General features: G+C 42.4%; 1 protein-coding gene across 1 annotated transcript in view; it reads right to left on the bottom strand.

The window, feature by feature from the left end:
* Positions 1–2839: 2839 nt before the first annotated feature.
* tesmin (testis expressed metallothionein like protein) overlaps positions 2840–21525 on the bottom strand; it is a 60081-nt gene continuing 41395 nt past the window's right edge. Inside the window, exons 6-11 of the mRNA XM_055649973.1 lie at positions 17720–17811; positions 15424–15495; positions 11081–11183; positions 9441–9578; positions 5509–5690; positions 2840–3032 (exon numbers count right to left, since the gene is read on the bottom strand). Coding sequence (XP_055505948.1) covers positions 2840–3032; positions 5509–5690; positions 9441–9578; positions 11081–11183; positions 15424–15495; positions 17720–17811 — 780 coding nt within the window. The remainder of the gene's footprint in view (positions 3033–5508; positions 5691–9440; positions 9579–11080; positions 11184–15423; positions 15496–17719; positions 17812–21525) is intronic.

The raw sequence follows: 21525 nt of genomic DNA, 5'->3' as shown, positions 1-21525 counted from the left end.
ATAAACTTTAACAATGTTGCATGCATTAAAGTGTGAACACCAAACACAGAAAGTTGTAAATGTTTTTAAAAATTATCTCAATATTAATTAAAATACATTCAATTAAAATAATTTAAAAGCTGCTTCAATAAATAATTAAACAATTGAAATAAATAAATAAATAATGTTTCCATGAATAATTAAAAATGTTTCAATATATTATTTGTTAATGACCAAAAACATGAAATGTTTTAAAATCAGTTCCTCATTTATACTTGGCTTTTTAAATATTGAATCAGTTAGCTGTTAAGAGGAAAATGTTAACAGAGAATAGCAGTAATGTGTAGTTTCCTCTGAATGATGAGATTATGTTTTTGCTGCATGTTCACTGGCAAGATGAAGATTACAAATTGCGTGTGAATTATTAACTTGCTTTAGCAGTTTGGTTGAGACGACTTCTTCTGAGCTGCTCCCCTTCCCTCTTCAATGTATTGACGTGGCCCAAGGCACTGATTCCGACTTGGACTTTGGTACAGTGGCTGTAAGTTCCTCTTCTGAGTTGGTGCATATACTGGCTTCTGCTGGATCATAATACAAAAGGAACTGACCCCACTGTGTCTGGTACATGAGGAGCAGGCCTGGCTTAGTTGTGGTGTGATAGGAGGTCCCAATCCCCACCACTTTATATTGTTGAGGAGCTGGGATAGGTGCAGTTCCCTGTGCCGCGGTTAATGCAGTAGCAGCCAGCTGTACGTTGTAACATGGCGGCAGTGGTGGGAGTGGGGTGGGAGGCACCACGGTGTCCTAATGTATAAGAGCCAACATCCTCATGACCACGCAGAAGCAGGTGCCTGCTGCCTAAGTCTTGCCACAGGAACCAGAGGCTACTGCACTGAGATCCAGCGGGAATCAGAGGCCTTGGGTATAATATTGTATTAGATGTGGCTGAGAGATAGGAGCTTGTAATATTGTTAGTGCAACAGGGCACAGTTCCCCTTGTGTTCATTTACCTGACTCTCTCTGTTGGACTTTTATAAGCATGCTGTCTGCCTTAAATCCAAGTAATATTTCTAAATGTGTAGGAAGGAACTACAGATACTGGCTTATACCAAATATAGATACAAAATGCTGGAGTAAGAGAGGATCAGACAGCGTCTCTAGAAAACAGAATATGTGACACTAGTCTGAAGAAAGGTTCCAACGTCACCTCATTCTTTTCTCCAGAGAAGCTGCCTGACCCGCTGAGTTACTCAGCATTTTGTGCCAATCTTTAATATTTCTAATTGTTTATCATTTATGCTCCCTTTGTAAAATGTGAGATTGACTTGCATGTGGTTGAGGCAGAAGACACACTAAGGAAATTCAAGTACCTGTGGCTTAAACACTGTGTGTCTGGAGCCCAGTTGTGGTTTACATAATCTTTACATTCAACATTGATAGAAACTGTGTGATATCTTTTCCCAATTCTCTAGCTCATAGACATAGTGATTACTCACCTACATACAACCTTTGTTGTATTGCTAAATCCCACACACACAGAAAATTCTTTCTCAAAATGTCAGATCTGCATGGTTCCACCGCTTAGTAAGGATGAAATTCTTCCGAAACCATCTGATGATCATATGTTTCGTTGTGATTTGCTCTGATTTCTAATTGGCACAACTTTGTTGAAATGCGTTTCCATTAACTAATGCATACATCAAATGCATACATCTGCTAATTAACTTTAAAATCAGTTAACATCCAAAACATTCTGGGTAGGTAGTTATATAAGCTATTATTAAAATAGCTTCATAATTGTTAGATCTTTACCTGCAAGCATGGTTCTAACCTGTATCACAGATTCTTTAAAGCTTCAGACAATGGTTCAGGTAGTTTCTTTTTTTTTAAATAAATGCTTCGGCAGATTTTCAACAACAATCACCATACTTTCAGATCCCCCCATTTTCTCCAGCATTTGAAGGCTTTGGCTTATGAAGGTGTATAGATCTACCATTCCCCCTCAGCCACAGGGTGGTCTTCATGTGTGAGCCCACACTGTTGGGTTACAGGGCTACCAGCATTATCTGTCGGGAGAGGAGGTTTGGGGGATCTTGTTGTTACAATTCTGTACAATCCATTTTGATGCATTTTTGTCCTACTACCTGCTTAGTCAGGAAAGTTGAAGGACAATTTGAAGATTAGAGAATTTCAGCAGAGTATAGCATTACTTTTTACAATCTATAAAAACTACTTCCATTATATAGTAGTCAAAAGTATAGCAATGCAATTTGTTTTATAATTTTTTCTATGTATTAAGTGAAGTTATTTACCCTCTTTTATACTTTTAGTCAAATTCTAAATTAGCAAATATTTATAGGAACAAATTGATTAAATCAATTTTTAATGTTACGTGTGGCAATTTCCTCTTTTTATACTTTAGGTCAAATTCCAAATTAGCAAATATTTATTATGAAATTATTTTACGAATTTTCTATGTATTACGTGTAGCAATTTCCCTTCTTTTATACGTTTTGTCAAATTCTAAATTGGCAAGTGTTTAAGATGATAACAGAAATTTATATTTAACACATTCTTTTAAAATACTGTTGTTCAGAGCAACTAAAGGAATATTCTTGTTATGGATATTCTGAAAGCAGAGACGACTTAAGAACACCTTTAGCAGCAAATTTGAATGTTGACCGTCAACATTTTGAATGTTGAAATTTGAACGTTACTGCAAAGTAGAAACTTGTCCCAATATCCAACAGGAGACATTGTCAAAGTGCGGTTATCTAAGCTTTGGGAAGAGTGAGACTAAAAACTAGTCATCAGCTATAAATGTCATAAAGTGCCAGATGTTAAGGAGAGAATCCGTTGTTCACAAACATTGCATTTCTTTTGATTTCCAAGCTAAATGAAGAATCTGCACCAGGCAACGCCCAAATTCTTCCAGGATCATATGTTCGGCAACTGACAGGGAATGGTAAGCTTTTTCTGCCTCTTCTGCCTGGGCCAAGAGGCAGCCACAAGTTGCATCAATAACATCCCAAGTGACAAAGGTAAAAGGGTACCTGTAAATAGTCCAAAAGGGTTAATAAAACAATGGGCAACATGAGCATTACAGTTAATAAGGTTACCTCAGCAAAAGTATACTCAAGTCTTTGATCCAGAAACGTGGAAATCTTGAAATGGCCTACCTAAGAATTTTTTTTTGGAGTTACTATAATTGTAATTGTAATTGTAATTGTAAATCTTTATTGTCATTTCCTGAGTATTCACATACTCAGAGGAAACAAAAAAACGTTTCTCAACCAGTGTCCATTCAGTTTTCGTTACAAAATAAATAGCAATTAAAATTAAAATACATGTCATGAACAATTTAACCCTCTAATAACATTCAATAACATTCAACAGCCGTTCCGACCGGCAGCGGCACAACAGTGGCTCTGCTGCAGTGTGGGGGGTTTGTGCGCGATACTTGGCAGGGGGGAAAGTTCATTTAACAGTCTTATAGCCTGTGGGAAGAAGCTGAGGAGCATCCTGCTGGTTTTGCAGCTGATGCTCCTGTACCTCTTCCCAGATGGGAGGATGGTGAAAAAGTCATGCGATGGGTGGTAAGGGTCTTTGATGATGGAGATGGCTCTGTTGATGCATCTCTTCTTGTATATGTCCAGCAGGAAGGGGAGTGGAGCACCAATAATCCTGCTTGCGGTCTTCACTATCCTGTCCAGTTGGTGCCGTTCGTACGCCTTGCAGCTCCCGAACCAGGAAGTGATGCCGTATGTCAGTGTGCTCTCGACAGTCCCCCTGTAAAAAGTCCGTAGATGTGTGGTGGGGAGGCCTGCTTTCCGTAGTCTTCGGAGGGGGTGAAGTCGCTGCTGGGCTCTCTTGACCAGAGCTGTGGTGTTGGCCGTGGACGTCAGGTCATCAGACAGATGTAGTCCTAAGAACTTCATGCTGCTGACCCTTTCCACATCAGCTCCGTCGATGTGCAGAGGTGCATGGTGATGTTTCCCCGCCCTCCTGAAGTCAACCACCATCTCCTTAGTTTTTCCCACGTTAAGAATGAGGTTGTGGGATTTGCACCAACCTGTGAGCAGCTCCACCTCCATCCTGTACGCCGATTCATCGTTGTCACTGATGAGACCCACTACTGTTGTGTCATCAGCGAACTTGCTGATGAAGTTGTTATTGAGTCTGGCAGTACAGTCGTGTGTCAGCAGACTAAACAGAAGGGGGCTTAGGACACAGCCTTGGGGTGAGCCAGTGCTCACGGCTATGGTTTTTGATGTCCTACTGCCCACCCTGACTGTCTGCTGCCGCTGCGACAGGAAGTTCAGGACCCAGCTACATGTGCCAGCATCAACCCCCAACAGCTCCAACTTCTCCACCAGCTGCTGCGGGATGATTGTGTTGAAAGCGGAGCTGAAGTCTATGAAGAGGATCCTGGCATAGGTGTTTTTCCGATCGAGATGTGACAACACGAGGTTCAGTGTTGTTGAGACTGCGTCCTCTGTGGATCGGTTGGCTCTGTAGGCGAACTGCAGTGGGTCTAGGTCGGCAGGTAGACTGTTTTTGATGTGCTGCATAACTAGTCGCTCAATATAAAATCATTCTCTGAGAAATGATCTATATGGTTCCAGCAATAGCAAACATTCATTGTTTTGTTTAGTAGTTTGATATTTTGTGGTCACTTTGTCAACAACAGGCGTTGCTTCACAACGACAGTGAGGTGACTTCCTAAGACGGGTTGGTATCTCAAAGCCTGAGGAAAGACACAGAACTGAAAGGTCACCTATCCATGTTCTCCAGAGATGCTGCCTGACCCGCTGAGTTACTCCAGCACTTTGTGTCCCTTTGTTGTTTTAAACGACGTGCGGCACCCCTTACCCCTTGCTCACCAAAGGTTCTGAGTTTTGGCTGGGACACTTCTTCAGACTGAAGTAAATTTGTGTTGCCGTTCGGAATTCCTGTTGCTGCCTTACAGCGCCAGAGACCCAGGTTCGATCCTGACCACGGTTGTTGTCTGTACAGAGTTTGTATGTTCTCCCCGAGATAGCGTGGGTTTTCTCCGGGTGCTCCTGGTTCCTTCCACACTCAAAACATGTGCAGGTCTGTAGGTTCATTGGCTACAGTAAAATTGTTTAAAAAAATTCCCTAGGGTGTGTGATAGTGTTCATGCATGAGGTCACTGCTAGTATGTGCAGACTCGGTGGGCTGAAGGGGCCGTTTCCGCTCTGTATCACTAAAATATTTTAAAACATGAAAACAATAGGTCAGACAGCATCTCTGGAGGGAAAGGGTACTCAATGTTTTGGATTGGGATTTTTCTTTAGAATCTGACCCGAAACTTCACCAGTCCATAGCCTCCACAGATCCTAAGTTACCCCAGCACTTTGTGTTTCCCTCAAGATTGCAGCATCTGTAGTTTCTTGTGTTTGTATGGAATGAACTGGCTGCTTAGATTAGTCGAGCCACACCAACCATGTAACATCAAAGATGGCAGAATGGAAGCTGAAAAGCACAAAATAAAATCTGTGTAGTTACCTTTCCCTATTCATTTTCACTTGCTTTCTATAGTTGAACATTTCCGGAAAGAGATTGGTTCTAGGTTGACAAATGCTCATGTTACTGTGATCTGGAATACTCATCAGCGTTCTTCTCTCAGGACTCTCTTCATAATTTCTGCATCCAATACACTTGCAGATAGAGGAGCACATTATTTTTGCCTGACAAAAGAAAAGGCAACATTAGCCATTATCCCCAACTCAGTGAATACTCATGAAAGCATAACACATGAAACACCATTATCATTTCATTCCACACAAACTGAACGCAGATTATTAAACCACTCCCAGACATCAAAATGGAAATTAATCTTGGAGGCACAACAAAGTTGACTCCATCTTCACTTGATGATTTAACATAGAGTGTCAATTAAAGAGGGGCTGTTGTTATGAGAAGATGTTTGCAGTTGTACAGAGCCCTAGTGAGACCACACCTGGAGTATTGTGTGCAGTTTGGGTCCCCTGATTTGAGGAAGGACATTCTTGCTATTGAGGGAGTGCAGCGTAGGTTTACAAGGTTAATTCCCGGGATGGCGGGACTGTCATATGCTGAGAGAATGGAGCAGCTGGGCTTGTACACTCTGGAGTTTAGAAGGATGAGAGGGTATCTCATTGAAACATATAAGATTGTTAAGGGCTCGGACACGTAGAGGCAGGAAACATGTTCCCGATGTTGGGGGAGACCAGAACCAGGGGCCACAGATTAAGAATAAGGAGTAAGCCATTTAGAACGGAGACGAGGAAACACTTTTTCTCACAGAGAGTGGTGAGTCTGTGGAATTCTCTGCCTCAGGTGCAGTTGGAGGCAGGTTCTCTGGATGCTTTCAAGAGAGAGCTAGATAGGGCTCTTAAAAATAGCAGTCAGGGGATATGGGGAGAAGACAGGAACGGGGTACTGATTGAGGATGATTAGCCATGATCACATTGAATGGCGGTGCTGGCTCGAAGGGCCGAATGGCCTACTCCTGCACCAATTGTCTATAAAACATTGTCATTTACGTTGAACAGAAACCCTCGCATTTCCTTAATTACAAGTGCATTAAAACATGATTATGTGGAGAAAGGTTTCTTTAGAGTATTCCGGGACAATGTATCCTTTTTTACCGAAGCCATTTGACTGCAAACCTGTATGGATTTGGAGTGTGGGAGGAAACCGGAGAAAACCCATACAGTCACATGTAGAACGTACAAACTCCATACAGACAGCACCCGAGGTCAGGATCGAACCCGGGACTCTGGTGGTATAAGGCAGCAACTCTACTGCTGCGCCACCACAATTTATTCTAGTAAAGGCACAGATTTTGTAAACAAAGGCAAAACGATGCTGCCTAAAATATTGAGCATGCTTTGTGTCATTGACGTCTCTTACTAAGGCATTAGTCTGCTGCCATCTGGTGGGAATATTTGTCCAAGAACCGTGAAGTTATGAAGTAGAATAAAATACTTTAAAAAACTCCCCAGAAACATAGGAACTACAATAAGCAGCTTAACCTACCAATACATTTCTATCACAACTGACAGCACAGTTGCACAGAGATAGATTTGCTGCCTCACAGCGCCGGAGACCTGGGTTCAATCCTGACAAAGGGTGCTATCTTTACGGAGTTTGCACGTTCTACCTGTGACTGCTTGGGCTTTCTCTGGGAATTAACCAAATTAAATATAGCCTTATCCAAATTAAATAGCTGATTTGTAATTCTCACCTTCAAACAGCATATTCAATTCAATCAATTTATAATCGACATGAGATAAATTTTCATACACCAATTCATGCATATTTCCCAGGATTTTAAACATGCCTCCAGGCTTACTGGAATGATTTCACAGACATTCAAGAACCGTTTTTAATTATTGAAAATGTAAAATACTATTAAATGTAACTAAATTAAAAAAAAAATCAAACATTCAAAATATGAGGAAATAATTAAAACCAAATACATTATACAAAGCTATTGAATCTAATAAAAGGGCTATTGACTGTCTTGTGCTTCTGTCCTGATCAGTTTGCACCAGGTTCAAAGGGGAGATTTTGCTGCAAAATCTGTAAACAATTGCTGCCCTCAACCAGGCTTGATGAGTCTACCTGTGGACTACAGGTGTGCAGGGAGCAGTGACTATTTGGGCTGAGTTCAGAGGTACAGCATGGAAGCAGACCCTTTGGCCCACTAAGCCCATGCCCACCCATCAATCACCCATTCATACCACTACTATGTTATCCCACTTTCGCATCCAGTCCCTACATATTAGCGGCATGTTTCTTTACAGCGGCCAATTAACCTACAAACCTGCACTGTTTTAGGATGTGGAAGGAAACCGGAGCGACAGATCCAGACCTCGTGTGTGGAGTTTGCACATTCTCCCTGTGATCACGTGGGTTTTCTCTAGCTGCTCTAGTTTCCTCCCTCATTCCAAAGACCTGTAGGTTAATTAGCCTCTGTAAAAAAAAATGCTCTTAGTATGTAGGGAGTCGATGTGAAAGAGGGATAACATAGAACTGGTGTGAACAGGTGTTCGATGGTCGGCATTGACTCACAAGTGATTGGAGTAGAATTAGGCCATTCAGCCCATCAAGTTTACTCCACCATTCAATCATGGCTGATCTATCTCTCCCACCTAACCCCATTTTCCTGCATTATTCCCATAACCTCTGACACCTGTACTAATCACGAATCTAGCAATCTGCCTTAAAAAATATCCACTGACTAGGCATCCTCAGCCTTCTGTGGCAAAGAATTCCATAGATTCACCACCCTCTCGCAGAAGAAATTTCTCCTCATCTCCTTCCCAAAATAATGTCCTTTAATTCTGAGGCTATGACCTAGACTCTCCCACTAGTGGAAACATCCTCCCCACATCCACTCTATCCAAGCCTTTCACTATTCTGCATGTTGCAATGAGGTGCCCCATTCTTCTAAACTCCAGTGAGTACAGACAGGCCCAGTGCTGACAAACGCTCATCATAGGTTAACCTACCCATTCCTGGGATCATTCTTGTAAACTTCCTCTGGACCCTCTCCAGAGCCAGCACATCCTTCCTCATATATGGTGCCCAAAATTGCTCACAATATTCCAAATGCGGCCTCTTGTATATAAGCCCTCTTGAAATAAATGTTACCATTGAGTTTGATTTCTTTACTACCGATTCAACTTGCAGATTAACTTTTTGGGAATCCTGCACCAGCACTCCAAAGTCCCTTCACAGGTCCAATTTCTGGATTGTGTCCCCATATAGAAAATAGTTCACATCTTTATTCCTACCATCAAAATGCACGACTCCACAATTTGCTACACTATATTCCATCTGCCACTTTTCTGCCCACTCTCCCAACCTGTCCAAGTCCTTCTGCAGAGTCCCAGTTTTCTCTACACTACCTGCCCTTCCACCTATTTTCGTATATTCCTCAAACTAGGCCACAAAGCCTTCAATCCCCTCGTACAAATCATTAATATACAACATGAAGAGTAGCGGCCCCTGCACCGGCCATTGTGGAACTCTGCTAGTCACGGCAGCCAACCAGAAAAAGCCCCCTCTATTGCCACTCTTTGACTTCTGCCATCCAGCCAACCTGCTATCTATGCTAGTATCTACCCTTTGATAACCGTGGGCTCTCACCTTCCTTAGCAGCCTCCCGTGTGGCACCTTATCAAAGGCTTTCTGAAAATCTAAGTAAACAACATCTACTGATTCTCCTTTGTCTGTCCTGGTATTTACTTCTTCAAAGAATTCTAGCAAAGGCCGAAGGGCCTCTTTCAATCCATCAATCAATCAACCATTCAATTTTGCCTCTACTTAACATTTTGGGCACTACATCAAGCAAATATTATTTTTTAACTTGTAGAGTCTTTCCTTCACTGTTATAAGGGAGAAAGAGAAGGCATCACGTTATCATTCATCAGTATCAATTGCCTCACCTCATAACATTCACAATAATTTTTCAGGCATCCTGAGCGTTTGCAGTTGCAGCCCTTGTTATGTCGTAACTTGATTTCTCCCAGCATTCCTTTTCCTATCTTTGGCCGGAACGCCTCTGGGTTCCGATCTAAACAGGCCTGAAGCAGCAGAAAGATGTTACTTGTCAGAAACTGGTGACTTTTCCGCTGACTTCCCTTTCACCTCCTGGGTAAGTAGTTCCAGACATTGCTGTACGTCAGCCAGTTCGGACTGTCACACATACGTGTCATTGTCTGTATTTCACCCAAACTTCCATCATCCATCATCTTGAATTTGAGAAAATAGATGAACACCAACCATTCTTCAATCCAATATCCCATTGTTCATAAATTTATGTCATAATTAGGCCATTCGGCCCATCGAGTCTACGCCACCATTCAATCATGACCTATCTTTTCCTCTCAATCGCATTTTCCTGCTTTCTCCTTGTAACCTTTAACACCCTTAAGGGCCTGTCCCACTTTCCCGAGTTATTCACAAATTCTCCCGAGTTTTCCCCTTGATTCAAACTTGCAGAATGTTTGTAACGGGTTTGTAGGAGTCCGTAGATATATCGTAGCTGCACGTTATGCCAGCCGTAGGTACTCGGGGCATCAGGTAAGTCGGGAAGTTTTTCCTAGCCTGATAAAAAATGTCCATGAGTAAAAAAAGTCGGGAGGATGCCCCGAGTACCTACGGCTGACATAACGAGCCTCTACGACTCCTGCGGCCTCCTAAGGACTCATTACGAACATTCTGCGAGTTTGAATCAAGGGGAAAACTCTGGAGAATTCGTGAATAACTCGGGAAAATTCGTGAATAACTCGGGAAAGTGGGACATGCCTTAAGTAATCAAGAACCAGTTACCCTGTGTTTGTTCTTTCGAGAAACAAACAGTTCTGCACAATGTGGCTAGCAAAGGCCTGTTGTTTAAGAACACAGTCACTTCAGGGTCAAATAGCTCGTTAGAGGATTGTAGGAGGGAGTGAATCGCAGGGCTGCTATCAGCATTTTCAGAATGGTTCTCGTGGGAGACAGTGTCGAACTCTTGGGAGTCAGAATCTGAGAAATCTTGTTGGAGCAGGTGCAAGTTCGTCCTTGAAGTACTGGCAGTCTCACGGGAATGACAGCATTTCGCAGAGTGATTAAGCTTTTTTACAGTGATGGCAGGTTTTACCGTAAGCTACACAAAACTGGCGACCCCTTGCATGAAAATAGTTACAGTTCTGACATCGAGCAGCAGCACATCTGGGGCTTTGTTGGAGGAGTAATTAGCAAGATTGAGGGCTGAGGTTAGCAAATGGTGCAACAACTTCTGACATACGACATGAATGGATCGCTTGCTGGACAGTCAGTTCAGGGTTGCGAAGGAGCTCAGCCCTCAGCTTACTATCGAACATTCCCCCCATAATCCCACTTCTGACACCATGTAATTACCGGACTCTGTATATTTGAATATACAACACATCTTTATTAAACGCTTACAGTATTGGATATGCAGTGCATTACACGTCCAAGCTGCTACATCTACTGCCTGACGTATTATAAAGCATGTACAGGTACTAGACTGGACTACTACTTGCAAAACACTCTAATTGGCTAGCATGCAATCTACACTTACCTTAATAGCTTTGAACCTTTCTGCTTCATGCTCAAAGTTGTTAAAACAGTTAGTGCAATTGCAATTACTGCAAAATTCTCCATTGGCAAAGCAATCACAGTACCTGCCACAGAAAGCAGAATCAAAAACAAATCTATCACAAAATGGTAAGGAAAAGATAAAACTTACAGGGACAACTGTGGAACATAGTACAGTACAGCACAGGAACAGGCATTTTGGCCCAAAATGTCAATGTTGCACATGATGCCAATATAAATTAATCTCCTCTGCTTGTATGTGATCCATAGCCCTCCACTCCCTGCATATCCATCTGCCTATCTAAAAGCCTCTTAAATGCCACTATCCTATCTGTCTCCACCACCATCCTTGGTAGCACGATCCAGGCACTCGCCGCGCCGTGTGAAAGAAAAACGGCCTCCACATCTCCTTTAAACTTTGCCCCTCTCACCTTAAACCTATGACCTCTTTGACATTTCCACTGACTCTACCTTATCTATGCCTCAGGAATACAGAACTAAGTTTTAAAAATAACGTTAAATCTTTTTAAATTATTTTTAAACTATGAGGAGGCATTCTAGTAAACTCTTTACAACTCTTCATTGTTATCTTTCTTAGTTAAACTTTCTTCCCTTAGACTATTTGGCTATTTAATTTACCATGTACATAAACTACTTCTGGTCTGATTTTATTGTACTCCTGCCAATTGCACCCTGCAATTAAGAAAACCCGTACAGGTTGTTTAGCTGATAATATAATGTGCAGTATAATGTGGATAAATGTGAGGTTATCCATTTTGGTGGCAAAAACGGGAAAGCAGACTATTATCTAAATGGTGGCCGATTGGGAAAGGGGGAGATGCAGCGAGACCTGGGTGTCATGGTACACCAGTCATTGAAGGTGGGCATGCAGGTGCAGCAGGCAGTAAAGAAAGCGAATGGTATGTTAGCTTTCATTGCAAAATGATTTGAGTATAGGAGCAGGGAGGCTCTACTGCAGTTGTACAGGGTCTTGGTGAGACCACACCTGGAGTATTGCGTACAGTTTTGGTCTCCAAATCTGAGGAAGGACATTATTGCCATAGAGGGAGTGCAGAGACGGTTCACCAGACTGATTCCTGGGATGTCAGGACTGTCTTATGAAGAAAGACTGGATTGACTTGGTTTATACTCTCTAGAATTTAGGAGATTGAGAGGGGATCTTATAGAAACTTACAAAATTCTTAAGGGGGTTGGACAGGCTAGATGCAGGAAGATTGTTCCCGATGTTAGGGAAGTCCAGGACAAGGGGTCACAGCTTAAGGATAAGGGGGAAATCCTTTAAAACCAAGATGAGAAGAACTTTTTTCACACAGAGAGTGGTGAATCTCTGGAACTCTCTGCCACAGAGGGTAGTTGAGGCCAGGTCATTGGCTATATTTAAGAGGGAGTTAGATGTGGCCCTTGTGGCTAAGGGGATCAGGGGGTATGGAGAGAAGGCAGGTACGGGATACTGAGTTGGATGATCAGCCATGATCAAATTGAATGGCGGTGCAGGCTCGAAGGGCCGAATGGCCTACTCCTGCACCTAATTTCTATGTTTCTATGTTTCTAATATAAGAAAGGCGAAAATGAAAATACCACATAATTTGAGGCAGTAAATAACAAAATGTCAACATTTTTCATGAAGGTTCACTTCCATGTACTTTCCTTCAAGCTGTTCCCATTTGCTATGAACCGTGTAGACTAAAGGGCCTGTCCCACTTGGGCGTCATTTGTGCGTCACACAAGGATTTTGAGAATCCCAAAATCCTGGAGCGCCGCGAGCTGCCCGTGATTCACTGCCTACGCCACCACGTCTCACCACTCGCCATGCGCGCGTAAATGCAAGCCATGTGCACGTAATGCACGCCATTCACGCGTTGTGTAAATGATGTAGCATAAATGAAGCGCAAATAACGCCCATATGGGACAGGCCCTTAAATAAGAAGTTACTCATTCAAGGGTACTCCGCACCCAATCTCTGTGACATTCCTTCCCTCCTTAGATGGGGAGTTTAGTTTAGAGATACAGTGTGGAAGCAGGCCAATCAGCCCACCGAGTCCACACCCACCAACGATGGCTTATTCTATGCTACACATAGGGCAAGTTACAGAAGCCAAGTAACCTACACACTTGCACATTTTTGGGATGTGGGAGGAAACCTGGAGCACCTGATGGAAACCCACGCGGGCACAGGGAGAACGTACAAACTCCGTACAGAAAATGCCTGTGGTCAGGATCAAACCTGACTCTCTGGTGCTGTAAGGCAGCAACTCTACCACTGAGCTGTGCTGCCCTGTGAGTCTTCTACCCAGGGTAGGCGACATAGGTTTAAGACGAGAGGGGCATCTTTTTCACTCAGAGGGTGGTGGGTATATTGAACGAGCTTTCAGAGGAGGCGGGTACTATAGCAGCATTTAAAAGGCACTTGGACAGGTACATGGACAGGAAAGGTTTGGGGCAAATGCAGGCAAATGGGACGAGCTTAGATGGAACATTTTGGCTGGCATGAACAAATTGGGTTGAAGAGTCTGATTCTGTGCTGCAAACTACATGAAGCAGTCTGTAACTGCATACACCAAAACATTGATAAGATTAAGGGAAGGGCTGATAAGTGGCAAGGAATATGAGTACGATACAAATACCGGCAGTCTCTAAGAAAAGAGAGTCAAACCAGCTATCTTCGATATTTGATGACCTTAACATAAGCTAGGGTTTGGTCATGATCTTTCACCCTACCTCATTGTGAACATTGGACTTTTTCCTCTAGAACTGCCATGCCGTGTTGCTAACAAACTATATTCAGCACTCTTTTTCCTCTTTGCTCCAGCTCTTATACTTGTGTATGACTTAATTGTACTCGTGTATAATATTACCTGATTTGATTGAACAGCATGCAAACAAAAGCTTTTCACTGTATCTCCGTACACAATAACTAACCAATACCAATACTATTGGCAAGGATCGCACCATGCAGATCTTAATGGTGAGGGGTGCTTTTTATTAACGCCATCATTTTGTTTTTCTGCCACGTGACACGTGTGTTCATAAATCGTATATTCCGGTACTTTTTGTGTACAAAATAAACACTAGTGATGACTGTCGAGCAGAAAGTCAAATGGGCCCACCATATACATACTGTAAATGCAAGAGCAGTCCAGAGAACAGGGATTATGCATTGATTATAAGTGTAAGCAATCATGATGCAACTCCATTGAGATTTTAGTTTGTTTAGTTTAGTTTAGTTTAGTTTAGTTTAGAGATACAGCATGGAAACAGGAACTTCGGCCCATCGTGTCCACTCTGACCCATCGATCGCCCATTCACACTAGTTCTACATTATCCAATTCCCTAAACATTAGGGACATATTTTTCTTTAGAGTGGCCAATTCTCAAACCTTTGGGATATGGGAGGGAACCCGAGGAAACACAAACGGTCACAGGGCGAATGTGCAAACTCCACACAGATAATATCTTGAGATCAGGATCGAATCTGGGTCTCTGGCACAGAGGCAGCAGCTCTACCAGCTGTGCCACTGTGCCGCATCAAATGTTAGCCCGTATTTAGAGTATTTCTTGCAGTTGTGGTCACCCCATTACAGGAAGGCTTTGCAAGAGGTTTACCAGAATGTTGCTTGGATTAGGGGGCATTAGCTATAAGGAGGTGGGACAAACCTGGAATGCTTCCTCTGGAACATCAGAGGTTGAGGGAAGACCAGATAGAAATACATAAAATTATGAAATGCAGATAGGGTAAATAGTTAGAACCTTTATTCTAGGATGGAAATGTCAAAGACTAGAGGTATAGCTTTAAGATGTGAGGGGGAAAGTTTAAAGACATGTGGGCCAATTATTTTTTGCAGAGAGGTTGTGCATGCCTAAACTGTGCTGCCAGGGGTGGTGGTGGAGGTAGATACGATAGTGGCAATTGTGAGGCTTTTAGATGGGCACATGGATAAACCTGTGTGAAGGGGTATGGATCACAAGCAGGTGGAGGAGATTAATTTGGCATTAGTGTTTGGTCCAAATTTGCTGTGTTTAAGGCAAATGTTTGAAAGGTGGGTATGAAACTAATCATCAAAGGTGCATATATGTTGCACACAATATTTTATCCCCACGATAAGGGCTGACGTGCATCTTCCTTATATCTCTTGTTCCAGAATGTGCAAAAACAAAATCATTTTGTGAGGCTGTTCTGGCATTTTCAGTGAGGGTCACGAGCCATATAAAAGCACCACCATTTAAATCAATAAAAAACTGCTTATTTTTCCCCATTCCCTATTGCTTTTATAAAATGAAACGGTAACATTTTCCTCACATACTTACAGTTTGAGGCAGAGGGACTTGGTGCAATTACACGGCTTTTTAGACCTTGAGTCTGTCGTCATTATGGGCAATCTAAACAAAACAAACACATTTCTCATAAAGCACTTGTGAATTACTGTACAACTGAACTGCTGGTAGAATATTTAATTAAGAAAGCTATGTACCTCTTTCCTCTGATGACTGTTAGCAAGCATGAGTCTCTCTGCAAAGGTTCAGCACGTGATTCTGGCAATAAATCCCACCATTGCCATTTGCACTGCTATTGTAATGACCCAAAGCAGGCCATTCATCCCAAGAGGTCCATGCTAGCTCCCAACAGAGCAATTCCATCAGTCGCTTTTCCCTCTCTCCTTATTTCCCTGCATCCCTGCAACTTACAGTATAGTGCTGGAGTAACTCAGCGGGTCAGGCAGCATTTATGGAAGGAATGGATCGGCAAGATTTTGGGTAGACACAGGGAAACCTTCAGATGCATTCCATCCTCAGATGCTGCCTGACCCGCTGAGTTCTTCCAGCACTTGGTGTTTTTATGAAGGTTCCAGCATCTGTATCTTGTATCTCCCCTGCAACTTATTTTCTTTTACATGCCTATCAACTCTCCTTTGATTATTTTTGTCACATCCCTCACTGTGGAATAATTTACATTTGACAATTCAACTATCCACATCTTTGTGAGAGATTTGGGAGAGAAACATCGCGGGAAGCTAGAGAGGAAATTGCGGGAGCCCTGGTTGAAATTTACGAGTCGTCCTTAATTACAGGAGAGGTGCCGGAGACTGGAGGGTGGCAAATGTTGTGCCTCTTTTCAATGGGCTGCAGGGAAAATGCTGGGAACTATAGGCCAGTGAGCTTAACATCTGTAGTTGGAAAGTTACTAGAGAGTATTCTGAGGGATAGATTATACTCTGGATGGGCATGGACTGATTAGGGATAGTCAGCATGGTTTTGTACGTGGGTGGTCGTGTCTCACAAATGTGATTGATTTTTTTGAAGACGTGATGAGAAAGGTCAATGAGGGCAGAGCTGTAGATGTTGTGTACATGGATTTCAGTAAGGCATTCAACAAGGTTCCACATGGGAGGCTGCTCTGGAAGATCAGATGGGATCCAAGGAGAGATAGCTGAATGAATAGCAAATTGGCTCCATGAAAGAAAGCGGAGGGAGATGGTGGAAGGTTGCTTCTCGGACTGGAGGCCTGTGACTAGTGGTGTGCCTCAGGGTTCGGTGCTGGGCCCATTATTGTTTGTCATCTACATCAATGATTTGGATGAGAATATACAGGGCAAGATTAGCAAGTTTGCAAAATCATGAGAGGAGTCTTTTGCCCAGAGTAGGGGAATCAAGGACCAGAGGACATAGGTTCAAGATGAAGGGGAAAAGATTTAATAGGAATCCGAGGGGTAACTTATTTACACTAAGGGTGGTGGGTGTATGGAACAAGCTGCCAGAGGAAGTAGTTGAGGCTGGGACTATCCCATCGTTTAAGAAACAGTTAGACAGGTACATGGATAGGACAGGTTTGGAGGGATATAGACCAAACGCAGACAAGTGGGACAAGTGTAGCTGGGACATTGTTGGCTGGTGGGGGCAAGTTGGGCCAAAGGGCCTGTTTCCACACTGTATCACTCTATGACTCTAAAAGGGAACAATCTGGGACATCTGACTGAAAATCACCCGTACACTAGTTCTATCCTACACAATTGGGGCAATTTTTCAGGTCAATTAACCTACAGACCTGCATGTCTTTGGGATATGGGAATAAACAGAAGCACCTGGAGACCCCCGTGACCACGTGGTTTACGTGGTCATGGGAAGAACGTGCAAACTCCATACAGACAGCACTCGTAGTTAGGATCTAACCCAGGTCCCTGGCGCTGTAAGGCAACAACTCTACTGCTGCGCCACCATGCCGCCCATCTGTGATCAGTGAATTTTATGTCAAGTTCACGAGGACCTGGATTTGGTTTCCTTAAATTGAACATCCAGGATGTGCAAGTTAAAAATTCTAATAAATTGTTTGTTTTTACCCATCTAGAACTTTCTATTATGGCTACATTATAAGCTCTGAAAAGGACGCAAGCTTCCGGCGACAATCAGTGGAAGCCATCACTTGTCGCAATAGATGACGGTGGTAGCAGAATTAGCTCAGGATACTTCCAGTGTCCAGCCCCGCGACGTGGATGCTACTGCTATGGGGACAATTCTTAAATGAAGGCATATGAAGGCCTTTCTATGTTTACCATGAATTTCTAAGTATTGATTCACAACATTAGTAATTTAAAGTGCAGGTGTTTACCTTGTTAGAGATATAGTGGAAGGGATATGCACACTTGGCTCGGAGCTAAGGTTGCCATTTTCTGTGATTGGTCCACCAGGTGTTTGTTGTAGCTGCTCAAAACAAAATGACATGATTCAAAATACAGTTCCAACATTCCTTTAATTCTATTATTCCACATATTTCAAATAATATACTTTTGCTAAGGTATGCTGACTTTAGTGCAATCTTACACTGGTCAACATGTTGAGGCCAGGGCAAAACACAAAGTGCTGGAGTAACTCAGCGGGTCAGGCATCATCTGTGGGTCAGGCAGCATCTGTGGAAGGAATGAATAGGCGACATTTAGTGTCAGGACCTTTCTTCAAGCTGAAGAAGACCATAAGACATAGGAGCAGTATTTGGACCATTCGGCCCATCGAGTTTACTCCATCATTCAAACATGGCTGATCTATCTATCCCTCTCAACCCTATTCTGCTGGCCAGAACCTATCAATCTCTGCTTTAAAAGTACCCAATGTTTTGACCTCCACTGCCATCTGTGACAAAATTCCACAGATTCACAATCCTCTGGCTAAGGAAATTCCTCCTCATCTCGGTTCTTAAAGCGAGTCCTGACCCAAATTGTCGCCTACCCATTTCCTCCATAGATGCTGCCTGACCAATTGAGTTACTCCAGCACTTTGTGTTTTGCTCAAGATTATAGCATTTGTTGTTCCTTGCAACTGTAATTTAAGACCAGGTTCCAGATTTAGTATAAGAATCTCTAAAATAAAACTCCAATGAAGCACAGTTTGTAACTAAAGGAATCATGAGACCATACACTGATCCACATATTCTTTGAATTTATTCACGCCGGTTAGTTCTGCTTCTCCCCACCACCGTAGGCCAGAAGATACAAACGGTTGAAAGTATGTACCACCGGGCTCAGGAACTTCCTGTCAGTTTTTTCCCCTGTGTTATCCGACTTCTGAATGGTCCTTCCATAAGCAAGGGTATAGTCCTGATCTTCCAACCTCAGCACTTTTTCTCTGGAACTTGAGACAGAGACATTCTGCAATATTCAAAGTTGCTTCCAGCACTAAGTCAGATTGTGCTTTGCTGGCTGTCAGAGGGTGGTGAATCTGTGGAATTTATTGCCACAGACGGCTGTGGAGGCCAGGTCATTCGGTGTTTTTAAAGCTGGGATTGACAGGTTCTTCATTAGTAAGGGTTTCAAAGGTAATGGGGAGAAAGTAGGAGCATGGGGTTAAGAGGGTTCAGACAGATCAACCACGATTGAATGGCGGAGTAGAATCGATGGACCAATTGGCCTAATTACGATCCTATGACGTACGAACTTAATAAAAGCTTTCAGGAGTGTTTCAGAAGCTGGTGGAGAGGAGGTGGGATTAACTGTGGGGTTGGATGCCCAACCTGTACTGAGCTCTTCCCACTTGGGCCCCGCAGAATGTGTCTGCCTCATCCTGCCCTGGTGAACTCAGACAGAGGGGTGACCGTATGGAGTGATAGTGAGTCTGTTCCACCAAGGTGTGAACTTTGATTTAGACGTATTCGCGGATGGCATCAAATTGGGTGGGAAATTACGCTATTTTTATTAACGCCATCATTTTGAGACGTTAAAAAACTTGCATATTTTTCTACAGAATGTTTCTAATTTTCGGGAACATTTTAAAGCTTTAAAAAATAAAAGATAATAATTTTTTTTAAATTAAAATAACTAGATACAGTTATGGGTGGCAAAGGAGTAGAGCAGCTGCCTCACAGCGCCAAAAACCCGGGTTCGATCCTGACCGGGTGCTGTCTGTGTGGCGTTTGTACGTTCTTCCTGTGACCACATGGGTTTCCTCCATGTGCTCTGGTTTCTTCCCTCATCCCAAAGACGTGCGGGTTTGTAGGTTAATTGGCCTTATTGTTGGCAACTGAAATTTATTTAAGTGTGCCAAGAATCAGGAGGTCAGACATTGGAAAATGAGAATCTCATTAAGAAGTAGAAAAAACTGGGATCTCAGAGTACAAATCGACAATGTAGGTTAATAAGCACGATAAATTATTTCTAAGGGGATAAAATTAGCGATAAAAGTAAAAAAGTTATTTTATAGCTCTGATTCCGTGTACAATTCCATCCTGTTATACTATAAATATGTCGGCCCCACCGCAGAAGCGTCCACATTGTGGGGCTGGAAACTGGAAGTTTCCTGAGCTAATTCAGCTTCCACCATCATCTATTGCAACAAGTGATGGCTTCCACTGATTGTCGCCGGAAGCTTGCGGCCTTTTCAGGATGGACGATGACAGCGAGGTCAACATTTGTAACAAGATGGACACGAAAAGAAGAAGAAGATAAATATATCAATAAGAGGACGAGAAAATATCCACAAGAATTGTCTTAAACATGTCCTTATGGGAAAGGTTAAGTAGGATGAATTATTCTCATGAAATAAGGTTGAGGGGTGGCCAGATATGTCTTTAAAATTAAGAAGACTTTAGATAGTGGAGATAGAGTGGGTTTGCACTAAAGGGAAGGGCATACTTAGAGGCATCACTAAGTCAGATAGGGAATTCAAAAGCGTGGATTGGTCGGTGAAACACATCACCTCAGCAAGTTAGTTGAGTGTAGTATGTGGATGCATTTAGGGAGAATAAGTCAAATAATAGGCAAAATAAGTGTGTAAAAGAGAAGAAAACAGAAGATGGAGTTATTTAAGGAGGCTTGAGGTGCATAAATACTTACATGGATTACGTGCAGAAAAGCCTCTTTCTTTGTTGTGAACTTTGAATGGGACCATAACTGTAAAATACATCTTACGAATAATGGAAATTGTAAGAATTGTTTCATTATCCTTGATTATGGATGTGAAAAGAATGTTTCCAGTAATGAGAGAGTCTAGAACCAGAGGGCACAGCCTCAGAATAAAAGAATGTGCCTTTAGAATGGAGAGGAGGAATTGCTTTAGCCACAGTGTGGTGAATCTGAGCAATTCTTTCCCACAGGCGGCCATGGAGGCAAGGTCATTGGGTATTTTTAAAGTGGTGATTGATAGTTTCTTGATTAGGAAGGGAAAATTACAGGGAGAGCAGGAGAATGGGGTTGAGAGGGAAAAATAGATCAGCCATGAATGAATGGCGGAGTAGAATTGATGGGCCGAATGGCCTAATCTTGCTCTTATATCTTCAGATCTTATCTTTTGTGATAGAAACATTTCAGAAGTAAGGGGAAGTTTATCATTTGTCCACTCATCATCAGAGATTAGGAAACACTGCTATTAAGCTGCTACGTCAGCAAAACTGAAGTTTTGCAAGTACACTGTCCATGCAGACAGAGCTCACCTTGTACAGTTGAACGTACTTTTACAGGGTTCACCTTATCTGCTTAGTTAAAGAAAGGTAAATATGATAATGTTGAAACATGAAAAGGGTAACGATAATTTGCAATTTGCTTGAGAAGGCTAATGGAAGATATGAAATACATTTAAATAATGTTGTTTTAGCCACAATGTTTCTTGCAGGCTTGCATTGCTTGACTATAACGGGTTATATTAAAACTACAGTGTCTGTGGAACCAATCTAAGTGATATAGATCTACTGAAGCATAAATTATATATTAGCTTCAGATTTTTAGCTCGCTTCCTGAGCATAAATTTATTAATGTAGGTTTTTACCCATTATCGTGGTTTTTAAAGTTTCCATCAACAAGCCAGAGTAATAAAGTTCTATTAAAGCTCATAACTGAACATTTATAGTACTGTCTGTTTCCAGTGTCTTGCACACAACCAAAGCTTTTCACTCTACCTCGACAATAAATTAAACTAAACTAAACTCTGTTT

The sequence above is a fragment of the Leucoraja erinacea genome, chromosome 18, assembly GCF_028641065.1.
Source record: "Leucoraja erinacea ecotype New England chromosome 18, Leri_hhj_1, whole genome shotgun sequence".
In the NCBI taxonomy this organism is placed as follows: domain Eukaryota; kingdom Metazoa; phylum Chordata; class Chondrichthyes; order Rajiformes; family Rajidae; genus Leucoraja; species Leucoraja erinaceus.
The sequence above is the reverse complement of the archived record's forward strand: the minus strand, read 5'-3'. Positions and strand labels throughout refer to the sequence as shown.